The following is a 16,304-nucleotide window of genomic DNA, read 5'->3' on the forward strand; positions in this document are numbered from 1 at the left end:
TGTATGCCAATAATTAATCACAAGTACAAGTTATATAGATATATGGATGACTCTTTTTATCAAGGAAAGTGACGTGAAATGCTATATCTCTAAACAGGCTTCCATTTGAAGACACGCAGAGAAGAAGAGAAACAATACAAGTTTGGTTAATCATATTAGATTAGTTAACCGTAGAAAGGATATAGTACTGATGAGGGAAAAATAATTAAATAGTGATCCTGCTGGTTTATTAACATTTAACACCAAGAATCTTAGCTTGTATGTTGTATATATAAATTAGGAAGATGAGAGGGAAGTGGGAAATGAAAAGAGATGAAATGGGACATCGATGCTGTGGAAAACACAAAGTGAATAGAGGGCTTTGGTCTCCTGAGGAAGACGAGAAGCTTCTTCGTTATATCACTACTCATGGTCATCCAAGTTGGAGTTCCGTACCCAAGCTTGCCGGTTATAATATCTTCTCTCTCTAACTCTTTGACTACATTTTCATTCATTAATCAAACGTTAATTAGTATATATACGTATGTACGAGGAATCATCATGAGTTTCCAACCCAAAATCATTTGGCAATAAGTAGATTGATTCATGTTTTTAATATACGAGTTTTGATATCCATTTTTGATGTATGATTTATATTTCCTCTGTTTTATAATGTATAATGTTTTGCTACGATGAACACATATTAGACATTTACTTTTAAAAATTGTTATTAAAAAATATAATTTAAAATGATTTAATTTAATTATAAATAAAAAGAACAAAGATATAATTGGTTACACAGTTTACAAAACTAAAGTTGTCTACATTTTATAATTGTGAAACAACAAAAATCATCTCGAACATATATTTTACATATTGAAATGGAGGGAGTAATTTTATGTATGTGTGTATATATAGGGTTGGAGAGGTGTGGGAAGAGTTGTCGGTTAAGGTGGATAAACTACTTGAGGCCTGATTTAAAGAGAGGTTCGTTTACCGCGGAGGAAGAGCAGACTATCATCGATGTTCATCGTATTCTTGGTAACAAATGGGCTCAAATTGCTAAACACTTACCTGGACGCACTGACAATGAAGTCAAAAACTTTTGGAACTCATGCATCAAGAAGAAGCTTCTTTCTCAAGGCTTAGACCCTTCCACTCATAATCTCATGCCTTCACACAAAAGATCTGCTACTTCTTCTAATAATAATATTCCCAAGCCAAGCAAGATGAAGTCCATCATGACAAACCCTACTTTTGATCTATCAACCACTGCTTTCTCAATCACAAACCTTAATCCTCACACTTCAACTAAACCAAACAAAGTTAAATCTCCTATCCGAACTCCATTACCCTCTCAGACCATAATCCCTATCAACAATACCATGTCAAGTCTTTTAGATTATGAGAATATGATTCCTAGCTGGTCAGATGTTGATGGAGTGGCACCAATCCACGAAGAAGCTCCGATGTTTTCAAGTGAAAAGGCAGTAGTAGGAGTTGATGACGATTACTTCAACATGGACATTTTGTTTAATACGCCTTCTACTACTACTTTTGATCATGATTTTGCTTCTATTTTTTCTTCTGCAATGTCTATCGATTTCAATCCTATGGATGATCTTGGCTGGACCTTTTAGTTTTACTCTGTCTCTTTCTATACTTTGATCAGGTCCTCAAGTGTAAATAATTTATATGAATAACTTTTACTTCTTGTTGTCACTAGTTTTGATAGCTGAGATTTTACCAAGAAACAGTGTAACCTAATAGACTCAATAATATCTTCTTTTGAACATTATCAGTTATATCTTTTCATTGCTATATGATTGAAAAAAAAACAAGGAATGTATTCGATCTATATACAAATTAATTATTTTTTACATATACGTTTTTTGTTGGGTCGACCACCTATTTCCCCACGATAATTATTGTATAGTACTATATGTCTTCGAAACTATTGCCTCTATCTATTTGTCCCAGAGAATAAAGTTATATTCCTATTTCCCCCTAAATATATAGTTTAAAACATATTTCTCTCCAATCATCGAATTAGATGGTTTAATATCGGTTTACTATTTCAATCTAAACCATAAATCACTTAAAATTGATAGTTAACCAGCTAAGATCCAATTAAGACTGATTTAAACCCGATAAAAGACCCAGCCTCACTACTCAAAAAAAAAAGAGAAAAAAAAACTAACGTCATAAACATAAACCCAGAACTGACCTTACACAAAATCTCCAAATTGTGAGCCCTAAAAAAGGAAATCTCCTTCGATTTGGAAGCGAAATCGACAAGAGATCAATGGCGTCAGACTCTGGAGCCGTAGAAAACACAGAAGATGAGTAAAAGTGTATCAACCTCGTTCAATAAAGCCTCATCCACCTACTTAATCACTTCTTCAAGTCTTGCATTTTTAATTAAAGTGTATCAACCTCGTTCAATAAAGCCTCATCCACCCACTTGAAGATGTGATTATCATTGTGAAGCTACAAATTAAAAACAATCACAACACTAATAATCAAAAAGAAAAATTTCAAGCATTATCTGAAACAATTACATTACCTTATTCTCTACTGCAAATGAACATCGCAAGTATCTCCGGTATGGATTCTGGTCGGAATTGGACTCACCACACCAACATTTCTTAGGAACACTGAAAAATCTCCCAGCACCTTTTGAGGATCGACAACCAGACGATGATCCCCTTGATTCTCCAAACGTGTTGTTCCGACCTCCAGCCATAACCTTCACAAAGATTAAAATCGAGTTCTAAAGTTAGGGTTCTTATACTGATTTTTGCGATTTGGGGTTTTACAAGAGGGTTTTCATGTTTTAATGGGTCGGGTTATGGTCTAGGTAATTTACTATATTTTGATTTATTTCGGTTTTGGTTTACATCATAGACCGTCTAATTCGATGATTGGGGAGAATAAATTTCGAACTAAAGGAAATAGGAATTAAACTTTCTTCTGAGGGATAAATAGATAGAAACAATAGTTTTGGAGACATATAACACTATACAGTAGTTTTCGTGTGGAAATAGACGGTCGGCCTTTTTTTTGTTTAATATTCATTTGTACGTATTCTCCAATGATACCGATCGTGCGGAAGTCAAATAATTATTCTAAATTTTAATGGAACTTCGTGGGAAGCGGGAATGCAAAGATAAGAGGAACATGCCACAACGCTATGTAACCACATTATTCTAATTAATTTGTGGGATTACACTTGTACATGAAATTAGCACAGCTGCAGAGGTGTTGAGAAAGTCAACTGTCTTAGTTCGAGGAAAGTTTCACAAAATGGCAAAGTATTAATACGGTTCGCGTTATAAATATTTGATTGCTTCAGTCTCGTTCAGAGTCTGCTGCTCCGTTGCTTCGTTTAGTTTTTTCGTTGCTTAGATCCTTTGTGTTTAGTTTATTTATGTTTCATCCGCTACTAGTTTTCTGTGTGCTGTCTGTAAAAAATTAAAAACTTGGTATAATAATTTAACATTTTACCAAAAAAAAAAAATATTTGATTGGAAGGAACAAAATTTAGAAATGATTGAGGAGCAACGGAAGACGACACCAGAGGCACAGAGGATGGATAATAGAATATCTGATCTATTAAAATAGAGTCATCTTTTTTATTTTTTTATTTTTTTTGATGAAATGTTAAATTTATTGATCATCATGGAAAAGAATAGTTATGTACAAAATGAATCTAGAATCTCAAAAACTTTGCTCTTTGCTTCTGTCCTTACCCAATATGTGCCTCAAACCATCGCTGCATCAGTCTCGTTAATCCTCTTTTCTCATAATATCGAGTTGACATAATCCTCTGTTTTATAGTCTTCTCTATCACCTTGGCAAACTGGTTTGCTGGTCTACTCCGCTGTGTGTGCTGTCTCTCGTTACGTTCCCGCCAAATGTAATATATAGTAACTTGTAATGCTAGCCTCAGGAGAATAGAAACGAGCCTGTCATGTGCTGAGTGGAGAATGCGAGCCAAAATTTCATTCCAGTCAGGCGATGGCGCCGGTCGGAGTAAAGATCCAATAATCTGCAACCATAAGCCATATGTATATGGGCAAGCAAAAAACAAATGGTCTCTTGATTCCTCTGGTTCTCCACAGAAAGTGCAGCCTTGTATTACTCCCCAAGTTCGCATTCTAGATCCAGTAGAGAGACGATCTTTAACAGCTAGCCAGGTTATAAAAGCATATCGCGGCACCCCTTGTTTAAACCAAATCAGCTTTGCCCAAGGAACCTTTGCATTTTGGGCGCGCACCATGTCCCAAGTGCTATAAGCTGAGAATTCTGATCCATACTCTACATCTCCTCGCTTCCATTTCACACCATCATCCACATTTGGCGTCAATAACAACGGCTTTGCCTTTATCTGCGCAAGCACTTGCACGATACCGCTATCCCTTGAGTTCCGGAATCTCCACTGATCATCGACTAAGACATCAGCAATCTTTGCGTTGCGAACTATGCCCAGCTTCTGAGTTCCCCTCTCACCAATTACTTCAATCAAGCGCCCTATAGGAAGCCATATATCAGTCCAGAAACCAACAGTTTTGCCATTTCTAACATCCATACACAAGAACTCCTTGGCCAAAGGTCGCAGCTGAAGGAGCTTCTTCCAAATCCATGAGCCCACTGCCCCTACTCGAGCATCCCAAAAGGACTCCCCGTGTAGTATAATTTGCTTCACATATCAATTTTAGATCAAACACCGCAGAGACATCCTTTATTCTCCGAATCCCGAGTCCTTCTTCATCCTTTGGTTTACAAACCTCCTCCCATGCAACCTTTGACTTAGTAGAGATATTTGGCGAGCCGCTCCACAGAAAAGCCGAGCACATACTCTCAATCTCATCAATGCAGCCCTGTGGAAGACTAAAAGCAGAGCACCAAAAATTAGTGATGCTTGCAATGACCGAATTTATTAATTGCAACCTCCCAGCAAAAGCTAGAGCTTTACTTGTCCAGCTAAGAAATCTGGCTCTGAATCCCTAAATCGCCTTTGTCGCCTAATCTGAATTTCTTGTTTAATATTCCCTAAATCGATGGAATAACCACTATAAAATTATTATTTTCTTGATAAACAGAGACGACAAAGGCTCCAAACCTCTTTGAACATCATCATATGTTAGTGCAGAATGCAACTAGGCATTAAAAAAATATTGTCATATTTTTTGAAATTTTTTTCAAAATCTATGGGCTGACCCCTACAAAAATATTGAGTATTTGGTAAATACTTTATATACTGAAGCCTATAATCTTTAGTGTTGTTTTAAAATTTCTACCATATTGTACATTTGTATTAATGTATGCTAAACTCTTTTTCATGGTAAATGAGCATCGTTCAATTGTTTTTATCAATTAATTTAGTAAAACTTCATAATACTCATTAAATCGATGGAATTACCACTATAAAATTATTATTTTCTTGATAAACGGAGACGACAAAGGCTCCAAACCTCTTTGAACATCATCATATGTTAGTGAAGGATGCAACTAGGCATTAAAACAATATTGTCATATTTTTTGAAATTTTCTCAAAATCTATGGGCTAACCCCTACAAATATATTGAGTTTTTGGTAAATACTTTATATACTGAAGCCTATAATCTTTAGTGTTGTTTTAAAATATCTACCATATTGTACATTTGTATTAATGTATGCTTAACTCTTTTTCATGGTAAATGAGCATCGTTCAATTGTTTTTATCAATTAATTTAGTAAAACTTCATAATACTCCCTAAATCGATGGAATAACCACTATAAAATTATTATTTTCTTGATAAACGGAGACGACAAAGGCTCCAAACCTCTTTGAACATCATCATATGTTAGTGCAGGATGAAACTAGGCATTAAAACAATATTTTCATATTTTTTGAAATTTTCTCAAAATCTATGGGCTAACCCCTACAAAAATATTGAGTTTTTGGTAAATATTTTATATACTAAAGCCTATAAACTTTAGTGTTGTTTTAAAATTTCTACCATATTCTACATTTGTATTAATGTATGATAAACTCTTTTTCATGGTAAATGAGCATCGTTTAATTGTTTTTATCAATTAATTTAGTAAAACTTCATAATACTCCCTAAATCGATGGAATAACCACTATAAAATTATGATTTTCTTGATAAACGGAGACGACAATGGCTCCAAACCTATTTGAACATCATCATATGTTAGTGCATGATGCAACTAGGCATTAAAACAATATTGTCATATTTTTTGAAATTTTCTCAAAATCTATGGGCTAACCCCTACAAATATATTGAGTTTTTGGTAAATACTTTATATACTGAAGCCTATAATCTTTAGTGTTGTTTTAAAATTTCTACCATATTGTACATTTGTATTAATGTATGTTAAACTCCTTTTCATGGTAAATGAGCATCGTTTAATTGTTTTTATCAATTAATTTAGTAAAACTTCATAATATTTCCTAAATCGATGGAGTAACCACTATAAAATTATTATTTTCTTGATAAACGGAGACGACAATGGCTCCAAACCTCTTTGAACATCATCATATGTTAGTGCAGGATGCAACTAGGCATTAAAACAATATTTTCATATTTTTTGAAATTTTCTCAAAATCTATGGGCTATAACCCCATACAAATATATTGAGTTTTTGGTAAATACTTTATATACTGAAGCCTATAAGCTTTAGTGTTGTTTTAAAATTTATACAATATTATACATTTGTATTAATGTATGCTAAACTCTTTTTCATGGTAAATGAGCATCGTTCAATTTTTTTTATCAATTAATTTAGTAAAACTTCATAATACTCCTTAAATCGATGGAATAACCACTATAAAATTATTATTTTCTTGATAAACGGAGACGACAAAGGCTCCAAACCTCTTTGAACATCATCATATGTTAGTGCAGGATGCAACTAGGCATTAAACAATATTGTCATATTTTTTGAAATTTTCTCAAAATCTATGGGCTAACCCCTACAAAAATATTGAGTTTTTGGTAAATACTTTATATACTGAAGCCTATAATCTTTAGTGTTGTTTTAAAATTTCTACCATATTCTACATTTGTATTAATGTATGCTAAACTCTTTTTCATGGTAAATGAGCATCGTTCAATTGTTTTTATCAATTAATTTAGTAAAACTTCATAATACTCCCTAAATCGATGGAATAACCACTATAAAATTATTATTTTCTTGATAAACGGAGACGACAAAGGCTCCAAACCTCTTTGAACATCATCATATGTTAGTGCAGGATGCAACTAGGCATTAAAACAATATTGTCATATTTTTTGAAATTTTCTCAAAATCTATGGGCTACCCCTACAAAAATATTGAGTTTTTGGTAAATACTTTATATACTGAAGCCTATAATCTTTAGTGTTGTTTTAAAATTTCTACCATATTCTACATTTGTATTAATGTATGCTAAACTCTTTTTCATGGTAAATGAGCATCGTTCAATTTTTTTTTATCAATTAATTTAGTAAAACTTCATAATACTCCCTAAATCGATGGAATAACCACTATAAAATTATTATTTTCTTGATAAACGGAGACGACAAAGGCTCCAAACCTCTTTGAACATCATCATATGTTAGTGCAGGATGCAACTAGGCATTAAAACAATATTGTCATATTTTTTGAAATTTTCTCAAAATCTATGGGCTCCCCTACAAAAATATTGAGTTTTTGGTAAATACTTTATATACTGAAGCCTATAATCTTTAGTGTTGTTTTAAAATTTCTACCATATTCTACATTTGTATTAATGTATGCTAAACTCTTTTTCATGGTAAATGAGCATCGTTCAATTGTTTTTATCAATTAATTTAGTAAAACTTCATAATACTCCCTAAATCGATGGAATAACCACTATAAAATTATTATTTTCTTGATAAACGGAGACGACAAAGGCTCCAAACCTCTTTGAACATCATCATATGTTAGTGCAGGATGCAACTAGGCATTAAAACAATATTTTCATATTTTTTGAAATTTTCTCAAAATCTATGGGCTAACTACAAAAATATTGAGTTTTTGGTAAATACTTTATATACTGAAGCCTATAATCTTTAGTGTTGTTTTAAAATTTCTACCATATTCTACATTTGTATTAATGTATGCTAAAATCTTTTTCATGGTAAATGAGCATCGTTCAATTGTTTTTATCAATTAATTTAGTAAAACTTCATAATACTCCCTAAATCGATGGAAAAACCACTATAAAATTATTATTTTCTTGATAAACGGAGACGACAAAGGCTCCAAACCTCTTTGAACATCATCATATGTTAGTGAAGGTAGGCATTAAAACAATATTGTCATATTTTTGAAATTTTCTCAAAATCTATGGGCTAACCCCTACAAATATATTGAGTTTTTGGTAAATACTTTATATACTGAAGCCAATAATCTTTAGTGTTGTTTTAAAATTTCTACCATATTGTACATTTGTATTAATGTATGCTAAACTCTTTTTTCATTGTAAATGAGCATCGTTCAATTCTTTTTATCAATTAATTTAGTAAAACTTCATAATACTCCCTAAATCGATGGAATAACCACTATAAAATTATTATTTTCTTGATAAACGGAGACGACAAAGGCTTCAAACCTCTTTGAACATCATCATATGTTAGTGCAGGATGCAACTAGGCATTAAAACAATATTGTCATATTTTTTGAAATTTTCTCAAAATCTATGGGCTAACCCCTACAAAATATTGAGTTTTTGGTAAATACTTTATATACTGAAGCCTATAATCTTTAGTGTTGTTTTGAAATTTCTACCATATTCTACATTTGTATTAATGTATGCTAAACTCTTTTCATGGTAAATGAGCATCGTTCAATTGTTTTTATCAATTAATTTAGTAAAACTTCATAATACTCCCTAAATCGATGGAATAACCACTATAAAATTATTATTTTCTTGATAAACGGAGACGACAAAGGCTCCAAACCTCTTTGAACATCATCATATTTTAGTGCAGGATGCAACTAGGCATTAAAACAATTTTTCATATTTTTTAAAATTTTATCAAAATCTATGGGCTAACCCCTACAAATATATTGAGTTTTTGGTAAATACTTTATATACTGAAGCCTATAATCTTTAGTGTTGTTTTAAAATTTCTACCATATTCTACATTTGTATTAATGTTTGCTAAAATCTTTTTTCATGGTAAATGAGCATCGTTCAATTTTTTTTATCAATTAATTTAGTAAAACTTCATAATACTCCTTAAATCGATGGAATAACCACTATAAAATTATTATTTTCTTGATAAACGGAGACGACAAAGGCTCCAAACCTCTTTGAACATCATCATATGTTAGTGAAGGATGCAACTAGGCATTAAAACAATATTGTCATATTTTTGAAATTTTCTCAAAATCTATGGGCTAACCCCTACAAATATATTGAGTTTTTGGTAAATACTTTATATACTGAAGCCTATAATCTTTAGTGTTGTTTTAAAATTTCTACCATATTGTACATTTGTATTAATGTATGCTAAACTCTTTTTCATGGTAAATGAGCATCGTTCAATTGTTTTTATCAATTAATTTAGTAAAACTTCATAATACTCCCTAAATCGATGGAATAACCACTATAAAATTATTATTTTCTTGATAAACAGAGACGACAAAGGCTCCAAACCTCTTTGAACATCATCATATGTTAGTGCAGGATACAACTAGGCATTAAAACAATTATGTCATATTTTTTGAAATTTTCTCAAAATCTATGGGCCCCTTACAAATATATTGAGTTTTTGGTAAATACATTATATACTGAAGCCTATAATCTTTAGTATTGTTTTAAAATTTCTACCATATTTTACATTTGTATTAATGTATTCTAATCTCTTTTTCATGGTAAATGAGCATCGTTCAATTGTTTTTATCAATTAATTTAGTAAAACTTCATAATACTCCCTAAATCGATGGAATAACCACTATAAAATTATTATTTTCTTGATAAACGGGGACGACAAAGGCTCCAAACCTCTTTGAACATCATCATATGTTAGTGCAGGATGCAACTAGGCATTAAAACAATATTGTCATATTTTTTGAAATTTTCTCAAAATCTATGGGCTAACCCCTACAAAAATATTGAGTTTTTGGTAAATACTTTATATACTGAAGCCTATAATCTTTAGTGTTGTTTTAAAATTTCTACCATATTCTACATTTGTATTAATGTATGCTAAACTCTTTTTCATGGTAAATGAGCATCGTTCAATTGTTTTTATCAATTAATTTAGTAAAACTTCATAATACTCCCTAAATCGATGGAATAACCACTATAAAATTATTATTTTCTTGATAAACGGAGACGACAAAGGCTCCAAACCTCTTTGAACATCATCATATGTTAGTGCAGGATGAAACTAGGCATTAAAACAATATTGTCATATTTTTTGAAATTTTCTCAAAATCTATGGGCTAACCCCTACAAAAATATTGAGTTTTTGGTAAATACTTTATATACTGAAGCCTATAATCTTTAGTGTTCTTTTAAAATTTCTACCATATTGTACATTTGTATTAATGTATGCTAAACTCTTTTTCATGGTAAATGAGCATCGTTCAATTGTTTTTATCAATTAATTTAATAAAACTTCATAATATTCCCTAAATCGATGGAATAACCACTTATAATTATTATTTTCTTGATAAACGGAGACGACAAAGATTCCAAACCTCTTTGAACATCATTATATGTTAGTGCAGGATGCAACTAGGCACTAAAACAATATTGTCATATTTTTTGAAACTTTATCAAAATCTATGGGCTAACCCCTACAAAAATATTGAGTTTTTGGTAAATACTTTATATACTGAAGCCTATAATCTTTAGTGTTGTTTTAAATTTCTACCATATTGCACAAATGTATGCTAAAGTCTTTTTCATGGTAAATGAGCATCGTTCAATTGTTTTTATCAATTAATTTAGTAAAACTTCATAATACTCCCTAAATCGATGGAATAACCACTATAAAATTATTATTTTCTTGATAAACGGAGACGACAAAGGCTCCAAACCTCTTTGAACATCATCATATGTTAGTGAAGGATGCAACTCATATTGTCATATTTTTTGAAATTTTCTCAAAATCTATGGGCTAACCCCTACAAATATATTGAGTTTTTGGTAAATACTTTATATACTGAAGCCTATAATCTTTAGTGTTGTTTTAAAATTTCTACCATATTCTACATTTGTATTAATGTATGCTAAACTCTTTTTCATGGTAAATGAGCATCGTTCAATTGTTTTTATCAATTAATTTAGTAAAACTTCATAATACTCCCTAAATCGATGGAATAACCACTATAAAATTATTATTTTCTTGATAAACGGAGACGACAAAGGCTCCAAACCTCTTTGAACATCATCATATGTTAGTGCAGGATGCAACTAGGCATTAAAAAATATTATCATATTTTTTGAAATTTCCCAAAATCTATGGGCTAACCCCTACAAAAATATTGAGTTTTTGGTAAATTCGTTATATAATGAAGCTCATATTCTTTAGTGTTGTTTTAAAATTTCTACCATATTCTACATTTGTATTAATGTATGCTAAACTCTTTTTAATGTTAAATGAGCATCGTTCAATTGTTTTTATCAATTCATCGTTCAATTGTTTTTATCAATTAATTTAGTAAAACTTCATAATACTCCCTAAATCGATGGAATAACCACTATAAAATTATTATTTTCTTGATAAACGGAGACGACAAAGACTCCAAACCTCTTTGAACATCATCATATGTTAGTGAAGGATGTAACTAGGCATTAAAACAATATTGTCATATTTTTTGAAATTTTCTCAAAATCTATGGGCTAACCCCTACAAAAATATTGAGTTTTTGGTAAATACTTTATATACTGAAGCCTATAATCTTTAGTGTTGTTTTAAAATTTCTACCATATTCTACATTTGTATTAATGTATGCTAAACTCTTTTTCATGGTAAATGAGCATCGTTCAATGGTTTTTTATCAATTAATTTAATAAAACTTCATAATACTCCCTAAATCGATGGAATAACCACTATAAAGTTATTATTTTCTTGATAAACGGAGACGACAAAGGCTTCAAACCTCTTTGAACATCATCATATGTTAGTGCAGGATGCAACTAGGCATTAAAAGAAAATTGTCATATTTTTTGAAATTTTCTCAAAATCTATGGGCTAACCCCTACAAAAATATTGAGTTTTTGGTAAATACTTTGTATACTGAAGCCTATAATCTTTAGTGTTGTTTTAAAATTTCTACCATATTCTACATTTGTATTAATGTATGCTAAACTCTTTTTCATGGTAAATGAGCATCGTTCAATTGTTTTTATCAATTAATTTAGTAAAACTTCATAATACTCCCTAAATCGATGGAATAACCACTATAAAATTATTATTTTCTTGATAAACGGAGACGACAAAGGCTCCAAACCTCTTTGAACATCATCATATGTTAGTGCAGGATGCAACTAGGCATTAAAACAATATTGTCATATTTTTTGAAATTTTCTCAAAATCTATGGGCTAACCCCTACAAAAATATTGAGTTTTTGGTAAATACTTTATATACTGAAGCCTATAATCTTTAGTGTTGTTTTAAAATTTCTACCATATTCTACATTTGTATTAATGTATGCTAAACTCTTTTTCATGGTAAATGAGCATCGTTCAATTGTTTTTATCAATTAATTTAGTAAAACTTCATAATACTCCCTAAATCGATGGAATAACCACTATAAAATTATTATTTTCTTGATAAACAGAGACGACAAAGGCTCCAAACCTCTTTGAACATCATCATATGTTAGTGCAGGATGCAACTAGGCATTAAAACAATATTGTCATATTTTTTGAAATTTTATCAAAATCTGTGGGCTCTACAAATATATTGAGTTTTTGGTAAATACTTTATATACTGAAGCCTATAATCTTTAGTGTTGTTTTAAAATTTCTACCATATTCTACATTTGTATTAATGTATGCTAAACTCTTTTTTCATGGTAAATGAGCATCGTTCAATTGTTTTTATCAATTAATTTAGTAAAACTTCATAATACTCCCTAAATCGATGGAATAACCACTATAAAATTATTATTTTCTTGATAAACGGAGACGACAAAGGCTCCAAACCTCTTTGAACATCATCATATGTTAGTGCAGGATAGGCATTAAAACAATATTGTCATATTTTTTGAAATTTTCTCAAAATCTATGGGCTAACCCCTACAAATATATTGAGTTTTTGGTAAATACTTTATATACTGAAGGCTTCAGTCTGAAGCCTATAATCTTTAGTGTTGTTTTAAAATTTCTACCATATTCTACATTTGTATTAATGTATGCTAAACTCTTTTTCATGGTAAATGAGCATCGTTCAATTGTTTTTTCAATTAATTTAGTAAAACTTCATAATACTCCCTAAATCGATGGAATAACCACTATAAAATTATTATTTTCTTGATAAACGGAGACGACAAAGGCTCCAAACCTCTTTGAACATCATCATATGTTAGTGAAGGATGCAACTAGGCATTAAAACAATATTGTCATATTTTTGAAATTTTCTCAAAATCTATGGGCTAACCCCTACAAATATATTGAGTTTTTGGTAAATACTTTATATACTGAAGCCTATAATCTTTAGTGTTGTTTTAAAATTTCTACCATATTCTACATTTGTATTAATGTATGCTAAACTCTTTTCATGGTAAATGAGCATCGTTCAATTGTTTTTATCAATTAATTTAGTAAAACTTCATAATACTCCCTAAATCGATGGAATAACCACTATAAAATTATTATTTTCTTGATAAACGGAGACGACAAAGGCTCCAAACCTCTTTGAACATCATCATATGTTAGTGCAGGATGCAACTAGGCATTAAAACAATATTGTCATATTTTTTGAAATTTTCTCAAAATCTATGGGCTAACCCCTACAAAAATATTGAGTTTTTGGTAAATACTTTATATACTGAAGCCTATAATCTTTAGTGTTGTTTTAAAATTTCTACCATATTCTACATTTGTATTAATGTATGCTAAACTCTTTTTCATGGTAAATGAGCATCGTTCAATTGTTTTTATCAATTAATTTAGTAAAACTTCATAATACTCCCTAAATCGATGGAATAACCACTATAAAATTATTATTTTCTTGATAAACGGAGACGACAAAGGCTCCAAACCTCTTTGAACATCATCATATGTTAGTGCAGGATGCAACTAGGCATTAAAACAATATTGTCATATTTTTTGAAATTTTCTCAAAATCTATGGGCTAACCCCTACAAAAATATTGAGTTTTTGGTAAATACTTTATATACTGAAGCCTATAATCTTTAGTGTTGTTTTAAAATTTCTACCATATTCTACATTTGTATTAATGTATGCTAAACTCTTTTTCATGGTAAATGAGCATCGTTCAATTGTTTTTATCAATTAATTTAGTAAAACTTCATAATACTCCTAAATCGATGGAATAACCACTATAAAATTATTATTTTCTTGATAAAGACGACAAGGCTCCAAACCTCTTTGAACATCATCATATGTTAGTGCAGGATGCAACTAGGCATTAAAACAATATTGTCATATTTTTTGAAATTTTCTCAAAATCTATGGGCTAACCCCTACAAAAATATTGAGTTTTTGGTAAATACTTTATATACTGAAGCCTATAATCTTTAGTGTTGTTTTAAAATTTCTACCATATTCTACATTTGTATTAATGTATGCTAAACTCTTTTTCATGGTAAATGAGCATCGTTCAATTGTTTTTATCAATTAATTTAGTAAAACTTCATAATACTCCCTAAATCGATGGAATAACCACTATAAAATTATTATTTTCTTGATAAACGGAGACGACAAAGGCTCCAAACCTCTTTGAACATCATCATATGTTAGTGCAGGATGCAACTAGGCATTAAAACAATATTGTCATATTTTTTGAAATTTTCTCAAAATCTATGGGCTAACCCCTACAAAAATATTGAGTTTTGGTAAATACTTTATATACTGAAGCCTATAATCTTTAGTGTTGTTTTAAAATTTCTACCATATTCTACATTTGTATTAATGTATGCTAAACTCTTTTTCATGGTAAATGAGCATCGTTCAATTGTTTTTATCAATTAATTTAGTAAAACTTCATAATACTCCCTAAATCGATGGAATAACCACTATAAATTATGATTTTCTTGATAAACGGAGACGACAAAGGCTCCAAACCTCTTTGAACATCATCATATGTTAGTGCAGGATGCAACTAGGCATTAAAACAATATTGTCATATTTTTTGAAATTTTCTCAAAATCTATGGGCTAACCCCTACAAATATATTGAGTTTTGGTAAATACTTTATATACTGAAGCCTATAATCTTTAGTGTTGTTTTAAAATTCTACCATATTCTACATTTGTATTAATGTATGCTAAACTTTTTCATGGTAAATGAGCATCGTTCAATGTTTTTTATCAATTAATTTAGTAAAACTTCATAATACTCCTAAATCGATGGAATAACCACTATAAAATTATTATTTTCTTGATAAACGGAGACGACAAAGGCTCCAAACCTCTTTGAACATCATCATATGTTAGTGCAGGATGCAACTAGGCATTAAAACAATATTGTCATATTTTTGAAATTTTCTCAAAATCTATGGGCTAACCCCTACAAAATATTGAGTTTTTGGTAAATACTTTATATACTGAAGCCTATAATCTTTAGTGTTGTTTTAAAATTTCTACCATATTCTACATTTGTATTAATGTATGCTAAATCTTTTTCATGGTAAATGAGCATCGTTCAATTGTTTTGATCAATTAATTTAGTAAAACTTCATAATACCCCCTAAATCGATGGAATAACCACTATAAAATTATTATTTTCTTGATAAACGGAGACGACAAAGGCTCAAAACCTCTTTGAACATCATCTAATGTTAGTGCAGGATGCCACTAGGCATTAAAACAATATTGTCATATTTTTTGAAATTTTCTCAAAATCTATGGGCTAACCCCTACAAAAATATTGAGTTTTTGGTAAATACTTTATATACTGAAGCCTATAATCTTTAGTGTTGTTTTAAAATTTCTACCATATTCTACATTTGTATTAATGTATGCTAAACTCTTTTTCATGGTAAATGAGCATCGTTCAATTGTTTTATCAATTAATTTAGTAAAACTTCATAATACTCCCTAAATCGATGGAATAACCACTATAAAATTATTATTTTTGATAAACGGAGACGACAAAGGCTCCAAA

The 16,304-nt window shown here is 30.5% G+C and overlaps 2 protein-coding genes across 2 annotated transcripts; one reads left to right on the forward strand and one right to left on the reverse strand.

The window, feature by feature from the left end:
* The first annotated feature begins 284 nt into the window (after positions 1 to 284).
* On the forward strand, positions 285 to 2,322 carry LOC103849707 (transcription factor MYB86). The gene is made up of 2 exons (XM_009126420.2): positions 285 to 447; positions 898 to 2,322. The coding sequence occupies exons 1-2, from the start codon at positions 285 to 287 to the stop codon at positions 1,617 to 1,619; spliced, it is 885 nt and encodes a 294-aa protein (XP_009124668.1). The 3' UTR covers positions 1,620 to 2,322.
* Positions 2,323 to 2,400: 78 nt separating this feature from the next.
* Positions 2,401 to 4,838, reverse strand: LOC103849780. Its single transcript, XM_009126512.2, has 5 exons — positions 4,565 to 4,838; positions 4,124 to 4,512; positions 3,914 to 4,030; positions 2,546 to 2,728; positions 2,401 to 2,469 (listed from the first exon to the last, which is right to left on the reverse strand). The coding sequence occupies exons 1-5, from the start codon at positions 4,836 to 4,838 to the stop codon at positions 2,401 to 2,403; spliced, it is 1,032 nt and encodes a 343-aa protein (XP_009124760.2).
* Between the last annotated feature and the right edge of the window lie 11,466 nt (positions 4,839 to 16,304).

This window comes from Brassica rapa, chromosome A01, assembly GCF_000309985.2.
Source record: "Brassica rapa cultivar Chiifu-401-42 chromosome A01, CAAS_Brap_v3.01, whole genome shotgun sequence".
In the NCBI taxonomy this organism is placed as follows: domain Eukaryota; kingdom Viridiplantae; phylum Streptophyta; class Magnoliopsida; order Brassicales; family Brassicaceae; genus Brassica; species Brassica rapa.